At 35.7% G+C, this 17,405-nt stretch overlaps 1 protein-coding gene and 1 long non-coding RNA gene across 3 annotated transcripts; one reads left to right on the top strand and one right to left on the bottom strand.

Annotated features, from left to right (window-relative positions):
* Positions 974-6,179, top strand: LOC109338192. Its single transcript, XR_002106528.1, has 3 exons — positions 974-985; positions 3,814-3,820; positions 6,064-6,179. It is a non-coding gene; the product is annotated as an uncharacterized LOC109338192 (long non-coding RNA).
* LOC109338184 (cryptochrome-1-like) lies at positions 5,621-10,071 on the bottom strand. 2 transcript variants are annotated; one of them, XM_019575359.1, is made up of 6 exons: positions 9,344-10,071; positions 8,725-8,943; positions 7,525-8,231; positions 6,233-6,909; positions 6,113-6,154; positions 5,621-5,974 (listed from the first exon to the last, which is right to left on the bottom strand). In XM_019575359.1, exons 1-6 carry the CDS (start codon positions 9,654-9,656, stop codon positions 5,971-5,973), a joined length of 1,962 nt encoding a protein of 653 aa, XP_019430904.1. In that variant the 5' UTR covers positions 9,657-10,071; the 3' UTR covers positions 5,621-5,970. The 2 variants fall into 2 exon arrangements, with proteins under 2 accessions (XP_019430904.1, XP_019430896.1); XM_019575351.1 differs by having other exon boundaries at positions 6,113-6,909; positions 9,344-9,684; positions 9,739-10,071.

The following is a 17,405-nucleotide window of genomic DNA, read 5'->3' as shown; positions in this document are numbered from 1 at the left end:
TTTATTAGGGTAGGTTAGGTTAAAAAAAACTATTATAAATAGGTGTTAGTGTTTAGGTTAGTAGTCTTCTTCTTCTGGTTCAAAAAAAACATAGAAAATACATTGCAAAAAACACAACCACTGTATGAGAGAAAGAGTTTTTTTTTTGTTCTGAGTGATCCGGTACAACCAAAACCACGATAGTGCCGTGCACCTGTCGTTGTTCTGCATCACCACCGTTGGATCTGCATGCTTTTATTCTCCATCGCGTTGACCAGAAACCCACCAATCTCAAGGCGAAAACACACGAGGTTGCACGATAAAGCACCGCACCAGATCCCCAACCCGTGGAGAACACGGGATCTGCTACGGACGAGCGCACCGTGAGTCTCCGTGCACCCTCCAGAGCTGCCATTCAACACGCGCCACGTGTCCAGGCGCGGTAGTTCCCCATGCTAGTGAGCCCTCGTCCAGTCCTGACCAACTTGTCCACCAAGTGGAGAATGACAGTGATGATGATAAATGGGAGGCCTCCCCCGAATTGCTCAAATTGGGAGAGCAAGAAGCTAGAGAAATTCAACAACACCAAGAGCCCGTCGAGCTTGTCAATCTAGGATCCGAAGAAGATAAGAAAGAGGTGAAGGTGAGCACCATAATGGATGGTAAGGAACGAGAACATCTAATTCAACTCCTACACGAATTCAAGGACGTCTTGGCTTGGTCGTACGAAGAGATGCTAGGACTAGATCGAAGTATAGTGGAGCATAAACTACCCCTAATGCACAACTCTAGGCCAGTGAAACAAAAATTGCGAAGAATCAAGCCAAAGATCTCCTTAAAGGTCAAAGACAAAGTAGAAAAATGGTTGACCATTGGGTTTGTTAAAGTTGCTGAATATCCAGATTGGGTAGCCAGCATGGTAGCTATGCCAAAGAAGGGAGGAAAGTTGAGAATATGTGTTGACTATAGGGACCTCAACAAGGCTAGCCCGAAGGATGACTTTCCGGTGCCACATATAGATGTTATGGTTGATAGCACCGCTGACCATGCCCTCTTCTCGTTCATGGACGGGTATTCGGGGTATCATCATATCAAAATGACGCCAGAAGATGTAAACAAAACCACGTTTATTACTCCATTGGGTACCTGTTGCTACCAAGTCATGTCGTTTGGATTAAAGAATGCTATGACTACATATCAAAGAGCCATGGTAATTCGTTTCCATGACATGATGCACAAGGAGATAGAGATCTACGTGGATGATATTATCTGTAAGTCCAAGACAGAAGGAGAACACGTAAACAACTTGAGGCGCCTGTTTGAGAGATTGCGGAAGTATCACCTTAAGTTGAATCCAACCAAGTGTAGCTTCAGAGTGAAATCAGGCCGAGTCTTTGGTTTCATAGTCAGCTAGAAGGGTATCGAGGTGGATCCAGAAAAGGTGAAAGCCATAATAAAAAATCCAGCACCTCGAACGAAAAAGGAAGTCAGAGGATTCTTAGGAAAATTGAATTACATCTCCAGGTTCATCTCCCAATTGACGGCCACATGTGAACCTATATTCAAGCTCCTAAGGAAGAATCATATGGTGAAGTGGAACAATGACTGTCAAATAGCATTTGAAAAAAAAAAGCAGTACTTGACAGAACCTCCGGTATTGATGCCTCTAGTTCCAGGGCGACCCTTGATTATATACCTCATTGTACTTGATGAACCAATGGGTTGCGTCTTGGGGCAACACGATGAGGATGGAAGAAGGGAGAAAACCATATACTACATGAGCAAAAAATTCCCAGCTTGCGAGATAAAATACTCATTGTTAGAACGGACTTGTTGCACGTTAGTTTGGGTCTCTCGCTGGCTAAGACAGTACATGTTGAGTCACACCACTTGGTTGATATCGAAAATGGATCTTATCAAGTATATTTTTGAAATGCCTATACTAACAAGAAGGATTGCTAATTGGCAGGTGCTGTTATCTGAGTATGACATCGCCTATGTGACACAAAAAGTAGTAAAAGGGAGTGTTATTGCTGACTACTTGGCTAACCAACCCTTAGATAAACTGGGGCATTTGAGGTGTGATTTTCCAGATGAAGATATCATGGTCTTATCCGATGAATCGAGAGAAGAAGAAAGATGGACCTTAGTCTTTGATGGGGCCTCTAATGCATTTGGACATGGAGTAGGCGTTGTCTTGGTGTATCCAATCGAGAAGTTCCTTCCTTTTACTGCCAGAATATGTTTCGATTGTACTAACAATGTGGCAGAATACGAAGCATGCATTTTGGGACTAAAGGCTGCCATTGACTCAAAAGCCATATCCTAGAAGTATTTGGGGATTCTGTTCTAGTAATCCATCAGATAAAAGGAGAATAGGAAACTCGTGATAGCAAATTGGTGCCTTACAGAGAATACATCCTGAAGTTGGTTAACTAGTTTGACCAAGTAGATTTCTATCACATCCCTATAGAAGATAATAGGTTGGTTGACGCATTGGAAACCTTGTCTTCAATGTTCCATGTTGGTGGAGACAACTTACTACTTTTTTAGATAAAGGATAATACTAAACTTGCTTATTGTAACATAGTCGAAGAAAAACCCGATGGCCAATCATGGTATCACCACATAAGAGAGTACTTAAGGAATCAAGCTTATCCTCCCAATGCTTCAGAAAATGACAAAAGAACACTCAAACGACTAGCCACAAACTTCTTTCTGAGTGGGGATGTCGTTTATAAAAGGAATCATGATATGGTATTTCTCCGATGTCTGGAAGCCAAGGAAGCTCAAAATATGGTGGAAGAAGTGCATGAGGGAACTTTTGGAACCCATGCGAATGGACATGCTATGGCCAAGAAAATCATGAGAGTGGGTTATTTCTGGTTGACAATGAAGACCGACTACTGCAACCATGTGAAGAAATGCAACAAATGCCAGATATATGCTGATAACATCAACGCACCTCCGAATCCCTTGAATGTCTTAACGTCACCTTGGCCATTTTCTATGTGGGGAATGGGTGTCATTGGACCCACAAAATTGAAAGCCTCTATCGGTTCATCCTAGTCGCTATAGATTACTTCACCAAGTGGGTAGAGGTAAACTCTTATGCTAGTGTGACCCAGAAGGTAGTCAGGTTCATAAAAAGGGATTTGGTATATCGATATGGGTTACTAGACCAGATCATCACCGATAATGCGACCAACTTGAACAACAAGATGATGACCGAGATGTGTGAAAAATTCAAAATAAAACATCATACGTCCTCGCCATACAGACCCAAAATGAATAGAGCTGTTGAAGCAACCAATAAGAACATAAAAAAGATAGTCCATAAGATGGTGGTGACTTATAAGGACTGGCACGAAATGCTACCATTCGCCCAACATGGTTATCGTACTTTAGTGCGCACTTCTCCATGGGCTACTCCATACTCCTTGGTTTATGGTATGGAGGTTGTTCTTCTACTTGAAGTAGAGATCCCATCTCTAAGGGTCTTAGCAGAGGCAGGTCTGAAAGAGTCAGAATGGGTTCAAGCTAGACAAGATCAATTGAATATGATAGATGGTCGAAGGCTAGCTGCAATTTGTCATGGACAGTTGTACCAGAAGAGAATGACGAAGGCATATGTGAAGAAGGTTCGGCGACGCCAGTTCAGGGAAGGAGATTTTGTGCTAAAGAAGATCTTACCAATCTAGAGGGACACCCGAGGAAAGTGGGCTCCAAATTATGAGGGACCCTATGTATTCAAGAAAGCTTTTTCCGGTGGAGCCCTAATCCTAAAAGACAATGATGGGGAAGATCTGCATCTCACCATAAATTCAGATGCAGTGAAAAAGTACTATGCCTGGAGGGTACTTCTAAAAACAAACAAACAAACAAAAAAATATCCATGCATCGTTGAGAGAGAACTTTTTTTTGTTCTGAGTGATCCGGTACAACCAAAACCACGATAGCGTTGTGCACCTGCCGCTGTTCTCCATCACCACCGTTGGATCTACATGCTTTTATTCTCGACCAGAAGCCCACCAATCACAAGGCGAAAACACACGAGGTTGCACGATAAAGCGCCACACTAGATCCTCAACCCGTGGAGAACACAGGATCTGCTGCGGACAAGCGCACCGCGAGTCTCCGTGCACCCTCCAGAGCTGCCATTCAACACGCGCCACGTGTCCAAGCACGATAATTCCCCAGTCTCCTCCAATCCTTGTCTGACGTGTGTCGCGCACTTTTCCAAGCCGCTACACCTGATCCAAGCCCTCATAGTGTTAAAAACTCATTCCCTTGTACAATTAGGTATACTATTTGGCTTCATTCATCATCTAATTATTTTAAATGACATTATTTTTTTATACAAACATTAAGATGTCAAAATAATTTTTGAACCAACAATTCCATAATTATATTATATAAAAATCCAATAATAATAGTATGCATTAAATCTCAAAATTTTAAGGATAATAGGTAAACACCAAAAATAATAGAATCTCACCATTTTAATGAATAATTAGTAATATGTTTTTTTTAGCAATTGTTTCTTTTTTGTTTATGGAATTATCCAACAATTATTAATAAAGAGTAAGGCTATCCTAAAAATAATTTAGTTAATGATTAAAGTTTAAAACAAATTATTTTGGTGTATTCTTTAATTAAATCAAGTTTTACCATAATCATTTAATAATCCATAATTTTTTTTTATAATAAAATTTCAAATCACATCTCTACAAAAATTTAACACTTTTTAAATAAAACATGACAAACAAGCACTTTTCAAAAGGAATAAAATGACTTGAGATTTAATCAAAGATGGATAGATAGTCGCTATGGAGACCTCTTTCCTCTCAGATCATCTTCGAAAGGTCGCACTACGCTGATTTTTTTCAATCGATTAAATTTCAAAATCAATTAAATTCCATTTTCTTAATTAAATAAATAACAAAAATTAACCAAATAAAAAACTTTTTTTATCAATAAATAAACATGCATAAATAAATATTTTTGACTAAAAATATATTTACCTTAAATTAACAAAATAAACATGCATCTTTTATTCTACAGTTTCTCTCACTTTATGTATCATAAGTTGTGATTGATCAAAAAAATACTTCATAATTAAACTTTTAAGTTAAATATATTTTTTTCAACCAATCACAGAGTTGATGACACATGGACACGTAGGACAACATATGTGTTCCCCTTGTATTTATATATATGAATAAATATGTTTGGTAAGATATAAAATACTAAACATATAACTATTTTTATAAAATATATTGCGGGGAGGGCCAATGTCTATGCTTACTAGGCCCAGATCTGTCCCTATTTGTAGCATGGAATAAACGTAAATTACTAAATTGTTGCGAGTATTCTTATCTCTTCACTCAAGCATAGCAAATTTATGACAACATAGAGAATTCAGAAATGTGTGCACCAATGAGTGGACTTTATAGTGGCAATAGAGTTACACAGGAAAGAAATTTATACATGATTTCATTTTGATGCACACAAAAAAAAACACTATCACCTATTCTTATATTGCTAGATCATTTAAAAAGTTTGACTATCACATCATTAAATGATACTAGTAATGTAAAGAAACTTTTCACTATTAAACTCATGTGAAGAACGCAGAGATTATAAAGTGACATATTTACCTTTAAATGATAATCACAAACCTTAGTTTATTAGAGGACTAAAGATCCAATAGTGGCTCTTTCTCCCTCACTGCACAGAATATACTATACAGTAGGCTTACACATATTGTATAAGAAAACAAAAGAGACTGCAGATGAAACTGCCTGTATGAATTGAAATTTTCATACACATTTTGAAGTCAGGCTTAATCAAATGTCATGCTGGTTTAAGGTGTAGGAAATGAACACATGTATATGTATGTTCATTCATTGAGAAGTTTGCCATCACACTTTCCAAAAGAAGAGGAGAGTGCATTTTCCACCTACCTAGTCTGCTTGGTTTAGAAGTGAATTACCTGTAATCAAATTATTGATTGTAACAAGAAAATATCATAATCATTGGATGTTTTAACATCACCTAAAACATTGTGATTCATATGAAAAGTAAAGTAGATATTGGTTATTAATGTTAAATTTGGTCTGGGAAATCTCACCCAGTCTGAGGTAACCTTGTCCAATTCATCAATTGGTGAGACTGAGGATGCCTCTGCAAGTAAGATGAACTGCCTCCTAAACCATTTTCATCATCTACAAATGGCTCTGGGTAACTAGAAGTCGTCGGAGACCATACCGGAACTTCTCCTCCATCCCTTTCTCTCCTAGTACTACTTGAAGATTCCGCTGTGGAATCTTCGGCTCCGTTTCGAAACCACGTTGTATTATTGTTATTATGCTGTAGTTGAGTGTTTCTGTTAGCAGTGTGAAACACTGTCTCTCTTGTATTTTGTTGTGCATTCACATTTATAGGAACTTCAGCTCTGCTCTCTTCTGCTGAGTTTTGAACATCCAAAGAAGTTTCTTCCCCTTCCACTCTCACCAATGAAGAAGTGATGCTTGGGACCATCTGATCCTCGTAACGCCGAGTCGATGCTGCAGGGGTATTGTTCCTAACAGATTCATGTCCTTCCTCCATTTGTATGTCCTCAGGAAAAGCAATTGGAGTTGACTCAAATGACTCTCCAAGCCCTTCCTCAGTTCCATTTTCAGTTGCAGCTCTATAAGCTGCTTCTTGTTGCCACATTTGTATAAGTGCTTCTTGCAACCTTGCTTTCGCTTCGTCTATTGCCACAATCGGAAGAGGGTAATTTGAACCAAGTTCTATACCAGCAGCTTGGAGTACCGATTCTGGTGCGTTCCATGGATGATGTATCCATTGAGTTGGTAATCTGGAAAGCTCAGGAAGCCAGCGTCGTACATATTCTCCATTCGGATCAAATTTGTATCCCTCAAACTAGAATAGAAAATCGAATAACTGAAATCAGTGTATCTATCAAACCAAATATATCATCTTTAACAATTGTAAAACATACAACATAGCATACAATTCGAAATTTCAATATAAAAGTTCATAATCACAATGTGAGAATTCAATCCAGTTCCCCTTAAAAGTTAATAACAATGATTGATTATTTCGATTTTCAATGAGAAAAAGACCAGAGAAGGCAAAAGAAAGCCACAGAGTGTTGCATATCCTGAAAATTTCAAGCACTATTGAAGCTTTTTCACATAATGAAATTCCAGAAGCCATAGTGGGAATGCTTTTTAGTTTCATCTAGATTAATAATGTAACTTTTCTTTGTACAAACATTGATACTATATATACATAGCAATATTTGGGGCAGTCAAGATAAGAGGGTGGAAATAACAATATTTTTTTTTATTTCACTCTAGGAAAACTCTCAATGGCAGACAGAAGAATCTATGACTGTGTGCACAAATTATAGAAACCATAAAAGAATATATAACAGGATCAAACAAAATATGATATGCTTTTCCTTCCCAGCTGAAGAAACGTAACAAAGCAAATGGTCAATTTAATGCTAACATTTGACAGAAGAAACTCCACCTGTGGATTATCTATTCTGTCAAATTCGCGACCATCGGGTAGAGTACCAGTTATGTACTGCCAACCAAGAGCATCACTCTCAAGATCAGCATCCAAGAGGGTATCCCAGAAATATTTCATCCCCCATCTCCAAGGAAGCTGCAGAACCTTCACGAAGAAACTCGAAACTACAACACGTATCCGATCATGAAGCCAACCAGTGGCCCACAACTCTCTCATGCCAGCATCCACCAAAGGGTAGCCTGTTCTGCCTTGCCTCCATGCCTTAAAATATCCTTCATTGACTACCCAAGGGAAAAACTTGAGGTGGCCTAGAAGAGGCCTTTCATGACTATAGGGATGGTTGAAACTTACGTACCTTGAATACTCTCTAAGACCAATAGACTTGAGAAACAAGTTCACACTTTCCTCACCAGCCTTGTTTCCTTCATTGGCCCATAGCACTTGCTTAATCCGAACAAGATGGAAAACTTTCTTGACACTCACCTCACCAAAATGCAAATGAGGGGAGAGAAATGAGGTTGTGGCACTGTCAGCCTTCCTGCGATTTTCGGAATACTCAATTAGTGGACCGTTTATGAATGTCGTCAAGGCCTTGTCCGCATTGCTCCACCCGGGGGACCATGCTCGAGCAAGAAGTGCATTGCTTGCCCTCTCTGATTCATCTTCAAACACCAATGCATCACAAGAGCACCTTGATATATCTCCTGAAAGAAAAGGGTAAGACATGTTAGAAAGTGAATACTATTGTTCAGTCTAATGGTGCATGAAAAATGACTATGCCTCAAACAAAAAACATCTACGAAGTAGTAAGTACTTTAGTAAACATAGCATATATGTAGAGATTATAAAAATAATAAAATACAAAAGTTGCAGACAAGGCCAATTTTGACACTAGAAGCTAGAATTAGACAGAACAATAAGTAAACTAGTAATTACATTTAAATTTTAAAATGAACTGCATGTAGTTAAATAATATGCTTTTACTTTTACACCTTATTGCTATGTTACATAGTAAGTTTTCAAGAGGTTTAAGGCATAGGTATTTCTATTCCAATTTGAATAACTTGTTCATTGATTTAGAATTCAAATAAGAACCAGAAGAGGTCAATGGGTGTGTGCAGTTAGCCACCAATCAATATTATCAATAAAAAGTTAAAAGAAATATGAGGATAAGGAAAGAATTGAGCAAAAATAGACCTGGAATAATCCTTTTAGGTGGGAGAAAAGGTGCTGGTGGGTCATAAGGCATGTTAAGGCATCTTCCCCAAAAAGCATCAAAAGTTGTGAATGGTTGGCCATGTTCATCATTGACATCCCATGGTTCATACAATAAGTCTGAATTAAAGGAACGTACTGTTATGCCATGAGCAGTTAGAACCTCCTTTGCTCGGTGATCCCTGATAAGTGACAATGGATCTGAAATACAGAAAATTACAAGTAGATATGTAAGCACAATTTTTGGTTTTTAGTCCAATAATTGATGAAGTGAATTGAAGAAAAATATCATCATGAAGCATAAACAACCACCATACAGTACAAAGTGGTAAGTAAAATAAGAAATAATCAAACAATGATGATGTCTTTGTGCCATAAATTTATACCTAACTAGTATAATAAAAGAGACAATTGGAATTGGTACAATCAAGGATCCTTCAACCTACTATGATGGTGTTCATTAGCATCATTACTAAGCAATAAACCAACCAAATTGTTATATCATATTTGCAAACATAAAAAAAAGACAGAACCAGACAGAATTATACAGAAACATCAGACATATGAGGTAACAGACAGAAACAAAGGAACAAAAACATACCATATAAGTGGGTAAAGAAAAGTTGAGTAGCACCAGTGGACTTAACAACCTCTAATAGTGCAGAAACACTATCAGTGGATCTCTTGGTGATAAGAGGAGTGCCAAGATTTCTCAAAGATGAATCAAGATAAGCCAAACTGTGTTTCAGCCACCACCTTGAAACCCTTCCAGGTTGATATTGACCTTCTTCTTCAGGAGCCCATATGAAAACAGCAACAACAGCTCCTGCTCTTACTCCTGCCATCAGTGCTGGGTTATCCTCCACCCTCAGATCCCTTCTGAACCAAACTATGCTGCATCCATTACTTGACATCTCCACTAACCTTATTCAACAAACACACGATCGCATAATCGAAAATCGAGTCGTGACAAAGAGACAACAAGTACTACTAACCATATACAAGATCTATTACCTTCCTTTTTTTATTCCTTTATATGGGTTTTCCTTACTAAGGAAGATGTTAAGACATGAAGAGATAATAAAAGCACAAGTTGATATCTTTTACTTGTCTTTCCTCCTACACTTTAGCATTTGTTTAGGTGAGAGAATTTTCTTCCAGTAGATTCTTAATTTGGTTCTTTCACCCAAGTTGGAAGTAGCGAAAAGAGAAACGGGGTCCAAAGAGAGAGAAGAGAGAAAAATGGTGAAAGGAAGAGGAAGTGAAGAAGATTGGTTAACTAGTGGGGGGATAGAAATAATTGAATTGATAGAGAAACTGCAACCACAACTTTTTTCTTTTATGTTACGTAGATTTTCATTTATCTATTATTATCATATGTAACAAAACAAATCATATCCACGGCTCTAGTTCCTTCTATTTATATTCATGTGACAAGACAGAGAATCTGAGAATGATAGATACAGTCGCAGCCTAAAATTGTATTATATTTTTCTCTCTCTTTCTTTTTCATTTCAACATTTTCCAATTCACAACCTACAAAGACATGCAACATTATCCTCTGATCCAACACTGTCTAACTACTACTACGTTCATCTTTTGTTGTTTATACTTTATAGTTTTGTACATGAAAGAAATATAATAAGTGTTTTAAAATAGAAATAAATTCATTTATGCCAAAAATAATTTTATGTTCCTATTTTCAACTAATTAAATATTATTATGTATAATATTGTTAACTTAAAAAATAATTTAATATTTATTTGATACATATTTATTAAAATTATATTGGTAGTAATAAGTTGGATATAGAAGATCTCAATTCTTTAAACACTACATTATTATAGTGATGATTATGGTCATTAGGAATATTGCAATGACAACTGTAATAATATATTTGTTATTAAAACATATTTTTGAATTTTATATTATATATAAGATAAAAAAACTAATTTATTTATATTCCCAAAATCTTGCGTGAGATTTGAGAATCTCTTTTCTTACTAATAATAGAATCATTATTTTTTAGAACGGAATTTAACTTAAAAAAGTAAGGTCGGTATGGAAAATAGTAAAAAAAATAAGAGTGAGATCCATTTATTCTAAAAGAAAGTTTTTTAAACTTACTTTTCATCTTAGTCCTCAATTCTATGGACATCTGATAGTTTAGGTCTACTCACTAATTGAAACCATTGGATTTCCCTAAAATTGATGACTAAAATAGAGAACGTTAGTGTTGCAAAAAGAAAGATGGAAGAAGGTGAGGGTGGAATCAGAAAGAAAATAAAAGATGAATTAGGAAAAGAGAATTAGAGAGTAAGTTCTCAATAATGAATATTCTATGAATATAATTGTATTGATTAATGCCTCAATGATACAAGCTAATATATAAGTTTCTAAAATTGTTCAACAAACTTAACTACTTTCTATAAATGACAACTCTCTCAACTACTATAACTAACTCATTTGATTACACCAATTAACATGCCCTCTTAATCAAAGAGTTACTACTCATGAGAAATGACACTCCTCCATCTATAGCAATAAGCATTGCACAACCAAAAACAAAATTCTTTTAGAAGCTAAAGACATTCACCATGTCTCTTAACATTTTAAATCTATCAACCTTGAGTGTCTTTGTCAATACATCATCCTTTTGAACTTTTGTGGGACAATGAAACAACTTAACTCTACCTTTTCCAACTTGGTCTCTCAAGAACTGAAACTTTGTTTTAATGTGTTTGCTTCTTCCATGGTTTACAAAATTCTTTGCCAAGTTTATTGCTAACTTATTATCCACCCTTAACTCAAAATTCTCAAAATCCCCATGCTTCAACTCCATCATCAAGTATATCGGTCATAGTCCTTAGCATGCAGCATTACAGGCTGCAATGTACTCAACCTCACAAGTTGAAAGAGCCACCACATCATGCTTCCTTGAGGTCCAAGATATAGGTGCACCAAAGGTAGTGAACAAATACCATGGAGTGCTCCTCCTTATCTCAACACCAATTCGAGTATGAATATCCCACAAAAACCGACTCACATTTATGCTTCTAGTTTGGAAATAACACATCATAGAATATGGTTCCTTCCAAGTATCTAAGGATTCATTTTGTTGCAATCATGTGTGGTTGTGTAGGATTAGCCATATGTTTGCTTATCATTCATACTCCATAGGTTATTTCAGGACTGTTGTGGCAAATAAATCTAAGGCAACCCACAATTTGCCTATAGATTGTATCTACAAGATTTTCCAAACCTGTTTCATTCAACTTCAAGTTTTCTTCAACTGGTGTTGATGCAGGCTTGCAACTTAGCATTTGAAACCTGTCTAGCATACATGTTGTGTACTTTCTCTAATGTATAATGATTCCTTTATTTGTCTTAAGAAATTCTATGCTAAGGAAGTATGCTAACTCTCCAAGATCTGTCATTTCAAACTCAGATTTGAGCTTTCCTTTTAGCTTTAGAATTTCAGTTTCACTTCTCCATGTGATGACCAAATCATCCACATAGAGACAGATTAAGATTAAATCACCTGTGCATGTCAAATTTACATATACACCATGTTCCACCTTGCACTTAGTGAAGCTAATAGATGTTAGGAATGAGTCAATTTTATTGTTCCAAGCTCTTGGAGCTTATTTCAAACCATACAATGCTTTTCGCAATCTTAGCATTTTGGTTTCACCTATTGATGTCTCAAATCCAGGGGGCTGAGTTATGTAGACCTCCTCTTCAAGTGGTCCATTGAGGAAGGCACTCTTGACATCAAGTTGCCATAGTTTCCAGCTATTCCAACTAGCAAGAGCAACAATCAATCTAACTATCTCAAATCTGGCCACTGGTGCAAATACTTCATCATAGTCATAACCTTCCCTTTGCATGAATCCCTTCCTTGCTTTGTGCTTAGAGACACTTCCATCAGTTCTTAACTTGACCTTATACACCCATTTGACTGCTATAGGCTTCTTACCATCATGTAGTTCAGCCTCTTCCCAGGTGTCATTCTTATTGATGGCTTTGAGTTCTTCCTCCATTGCCTTAAACCATACATCCTCCTTTAGAGCCTCTTGGAAGGTAAATGACTCAGTTTCTCCTAGGGGTGCTAAATGAATCAAATCACCTTCATATGTGATCACATCATCAAAAAACATCTCAAACTCACTAAGCCTTAGTGGTAAGTGCCTTGTCCTTGTAGGTTTGGTTTCAACATCCTTGATTTCCTAATTCCTTGTTCTTGGGTCAAGATTCAACTCTTATGTGACTTCTTGATCCTCTTGCATATGAATTAGAGTTACTGACTTGTTGTTCTCAATCCTTCTAAGAAGTTTTTCCATGAGCTCATCTCATCAAAGTATACATCCCTACTGAACACTAGTTGATTAGTCATAGGATTCAAGAGTTTGTATGATCTTGTTGGGTTATAGCCAACAAAAATCCTTAGTTCAGGTTATCTAATTTCTTTCTCACCTGATTTGGGATGTGCTTGTAGCAGAATAAACCAAACACCCTTAGATACTTCACTGATTGTCTTTTTCTAGTCCAAACCTCTTCAGGAACCTGATTGTCAAGGGCTTGAGTTGAACATATATTCAGTACATAAGTTGTTGTAGTCACAGCTTCACCCCAAAGATTATGAGGCAGACCTTTGCACTTCAACATACATCTTACCATATTCATGACAGTTCTATTTCTTCTTTCAGCCACTCCATTATGTTGTGGAGTGTATGGAGCAGTAACTTCATTAATGATGCCATGCCCTTCACAAAAATCCTCAAGCTCTCTTGAAGTAAACTCACCTCCTCCATCAGTTCTGAAAATCTTCAAGAGTTTCCCTAATTTGTCTTTCTGTCAAAGCTTTGAACTTCTTTAGATTCTCAAATACTTCACTCTTTGCTTTGATGAGGTAGATCCATATCTTTCTGCTATACTCATCAATAAAGGAGACAAAGTACTTGTTTCCCCCTAGTGAGGGAATCTCAAAGGGTCCACATAAATTTGAGTGCACAACATGTATTAAGTCAACAACTCTGGTTTGGGTATGATTAGTAAAAGAGGTCTTGGCCTGCTTACTGGTTAGACAACTACCACAAACTGAGTTTTGAAGTTTGATTTCTGGCAGACCAATGACCATTTCCTTAGTGCTTAACAATCTAAGGTCTCTATAATTGAGATGATCATTTCTTAGGTGCCAAAGCCAAGATTCATTTGAGGTAGTTTCTGCATTCAAGCATTGTGAGTTTGCAATTCCTAGCTTGACTTGGAATGTCCTATTGCTTGAAAGTGGAGCCTGTAGAATTCTACTCTTCAAACTATCATAGACATTCATAACTCTATTATTCAGCTCCATACTGAAACCTCTTTCATGTAGTTGGCTAAGACTGATGAGATTTGTCTTCATTTCAGGAACAAACAACACATATGTTATGTATGCTTTCCTCCCATTCTTCATCTTGAGAGGAATATCTCATATTCCTTAGGTGATCATCATTCTATTATCTGCAAATTTGACTTTGTTTCTTTTGGTTAGTCAAAGTTCACCAACCATTCTTTATGACTAGTCTTGTGATTGGAGTAGCCAGAGTCAAGGTACCAGGTGTCATTTCCTCTGGTTTTGCAATTTGTTGTCATCATAAGTTGCACAACCTCTTCATCAAAGTCATCATTCTCTTCCTTGACGAGATTTGCTTCTAATTCTTGCTTTCTTTATTGGTTCTTGCTAGGTGCTAGACATTTAGTAGAGTAGTGCCCAAGCTTGTCACGATTGTAGCACCTAACCTTCTTCATATCAACTTTCCTCTTTAATCCTTTGAATTGCTTACAACCATTCCTCATATTGGACTATTCTAGTTGTTCAATATTGTTGGCATAATTATTTCTTGAACTGCCTTTCAAATCAGAGTACCTCCCTTGATTCTTGCTTGAATTCTTTACACAGAATGTCCCTTTCTTTGATGTCTGTATTTGAAGAGCCTGATGTGAGGACCTATTTGTGATCCTCTCATTAAGCCTTTATTTATGGGCTTCAAGTGACCCTTGAAGCTCCTCAATCTTCATGTTTTCAACTATTCCTGATTCCTCAATAGCCACCACCACACAATCAAACTTAGGGGTCATCATTCTTAGGACCTTTTCCATAATGGTTGCATCATCCATCTTCTCACCACAAGCCTTCATTTCATTTGTGTGTGATCAACCTAGCGAAGAAGTCAACAACTCTTTCACCTTTTTCCATCTGCATGAGTTCATATTGCCTTCTCATGGTTGTAGACGAATTTCTTCAATTGTGCAGCACCATCATAGTGTTTCTCCAATACATCACATGCCTCCTTTGTTGTTGCAGATCCTGCAATCTTTTCAAAATGGACATTGTCCACTGCTTGGTGAAGGAGGCAGATTGCTTTGTAGTCCCTTTTCTTGTTCTTTTTATGTGCATTTCTCTGTGCCTCAGTGGCTCCTTCTTCCAAGATTGGTCGTCCCTCTTCCATGATATTAGCTACATCTTGATATCCAAGGATGACCTTCATTTGTATGCACCATCAGCTCCATTTCTTGCCATCTAGTACAAGTAGATTTATGGTAAAATTTCCCAATATTTGGGCCATTTGTTGCAGCGGAAAGACTTGATCTTCTTGCTAACTCTTGATGCCAAATGTTGGTGTTGCAGAAAGAAAGATTGAAGAAGATGATAGTGGAATCAGAAAGAAAATAAAAGATGAATTAGGAAAAGAGAATTAGAGAATAAGTTCTTAATGAATATTCTATAAATATAATTGTACTGATCAATGCCTCAATAATACAAACTAATATACAAGTTTCTAAAACTATTCAACAAACTTAACTATTTTCAATAACAACTCTCTCAACTTCTATAAATAACTTATTTGATTACATTAATTAACATGGAGTACTCTTGGAATACAATACATGGTTTAATCTTTTATGTTATTCGTAACATATATAGAAATGCTAATAATGCAATTTTTACATAATTTTTTCAACGGACACTGTCATATTAATGGATGAGATTAATGAAGCGTTGATTAAATTACAAGTTCCCTATTTCATCTCATTATTAAACGCGACATAGAGTGGAAGATGAAACTATAACGCTGTTATTAAATCATCACAATATTGAATTTTATTAAATATAACATATATTAAAGTAATTAGTATGCGGTTATAAATTATAATACAATGTTTATTAGATAAAAATAAAACCAATTAATATGAGTAGAAATAAATTTAAGTGACAAATAGTTTCAACTCTGATTGTTGATGGATTTAATAAACTTTGTAGATTAATTACATAAAATTTAAAGCACAAGCAATTGTAACTTTCTTAGAGATTAAATTAACAACATACAATGACGTGCTATTTTAGCGCACGTTACATGATATTTATTGAGGTTACATATTTAAATTGAAATATGAGAGGTAGATTTCAATTGATTACAAAAATGGGTTATTACTTGTTTTATTTGTGTGAGTACACTTATATTATACAATCTAATATTTATAGTGTAAATATATATATAATCAGTATTCATCATTAATTTATATTTTTTTAAAGAGTTAATAATAATTAAATATAAACAGTAGATAATAAAGTATCAATATATAAAACTTGGAGAAAAAATATATTCACAAACAAACAGTGTAATGATATTACCCTCTAAAACTTACACACTTACATTGTTTTCTCATATTATATTGGACGCCAACTATTAATTGGGAACACTTTTAAACACCTTTTTAACCTTTTATTACTCGGGAGTTCTAGCTTTGCAAACACCTTTTTTCCCGGTAAAACTAAAAGTATGAGACATTAATTACAAAATCAAGTTTGTCTAACCACTTGACCAACATTATACGTTCTTACATATAATCATTAAGTAGAATGTTAATTCAATCAAATTTATCTATTTCCATTTTTCCTCCTTCCTTGTCTCTCATCCTCACTTAATTGTTAACTATCATTTAATAAAAGAGTTTAAAATTTGTGGACTGACAGTGTAAAGTTTTTACATTGTCAGTACATCATTAACCATTGATTTGTATTACTTTTATTTGAGAGTCAATAATGGTTAATAAATCAATGGTGGATGATTTACTGACAGTATAATAACATTTATAATGTCAATGTATACATATTAAATCTTTAATAAAATCAATAGTATTAAATAGCAAAAACTGAATAATGAAAAGGAACAGCATAATTAATTCTTGCGTTCGTCACTTTAAGGGCTAATCGGTTAACAGTATTTAATTATATGTTTGTTTATGTTCATAAGTTACCTTACGAATTAATTAGAGATAGATACTCTTTCGTTCCTTTATAGTAAATGGATATTTTTTAGAAAAATTGATCTTATTCAATTGTCATTTTAAAGTTCAAAACAATCTTTAATTATTTTTATTAATTATACCCTTATATACATTATAACAAATAATTGTGGAATAAAGTGAGAAGAAGAATCCAGAAGGGATAATAGAAAAACAATAACATTTGGATAAAAGAAATCCAATGATTTCCATAAAAAACTAGGACGACACTTGTAAAAGGATAGATGAGATATGATATTTTATTTCTTATTTTTTATAACTATTAATGTTTATAATCATTAAATGGCTTTGGCCTTATTTTACTTTTCCCA

The sequence above is a fragment of the Lupinus angustifolius genome, chromosome LG02, assembly GCF_001865875.1.
Source record: "Lupinus angustifolius cultivar Tanjil chromosome LG02, LupAngTanjil_v1.0, whole genome shotgun sequence".
Classification (NCBI taxonomy): Eukaryota; Viridiplantae; Streptophyta; class Magnoliopsida; order Fabales; family Fabaceae; genus Lupinus; species Lupinus angustifolius.
Note: the sequence above shows the minus strand (reverse complement) of the source record. Positions and strands in the feature narration are given on the sequence as shown.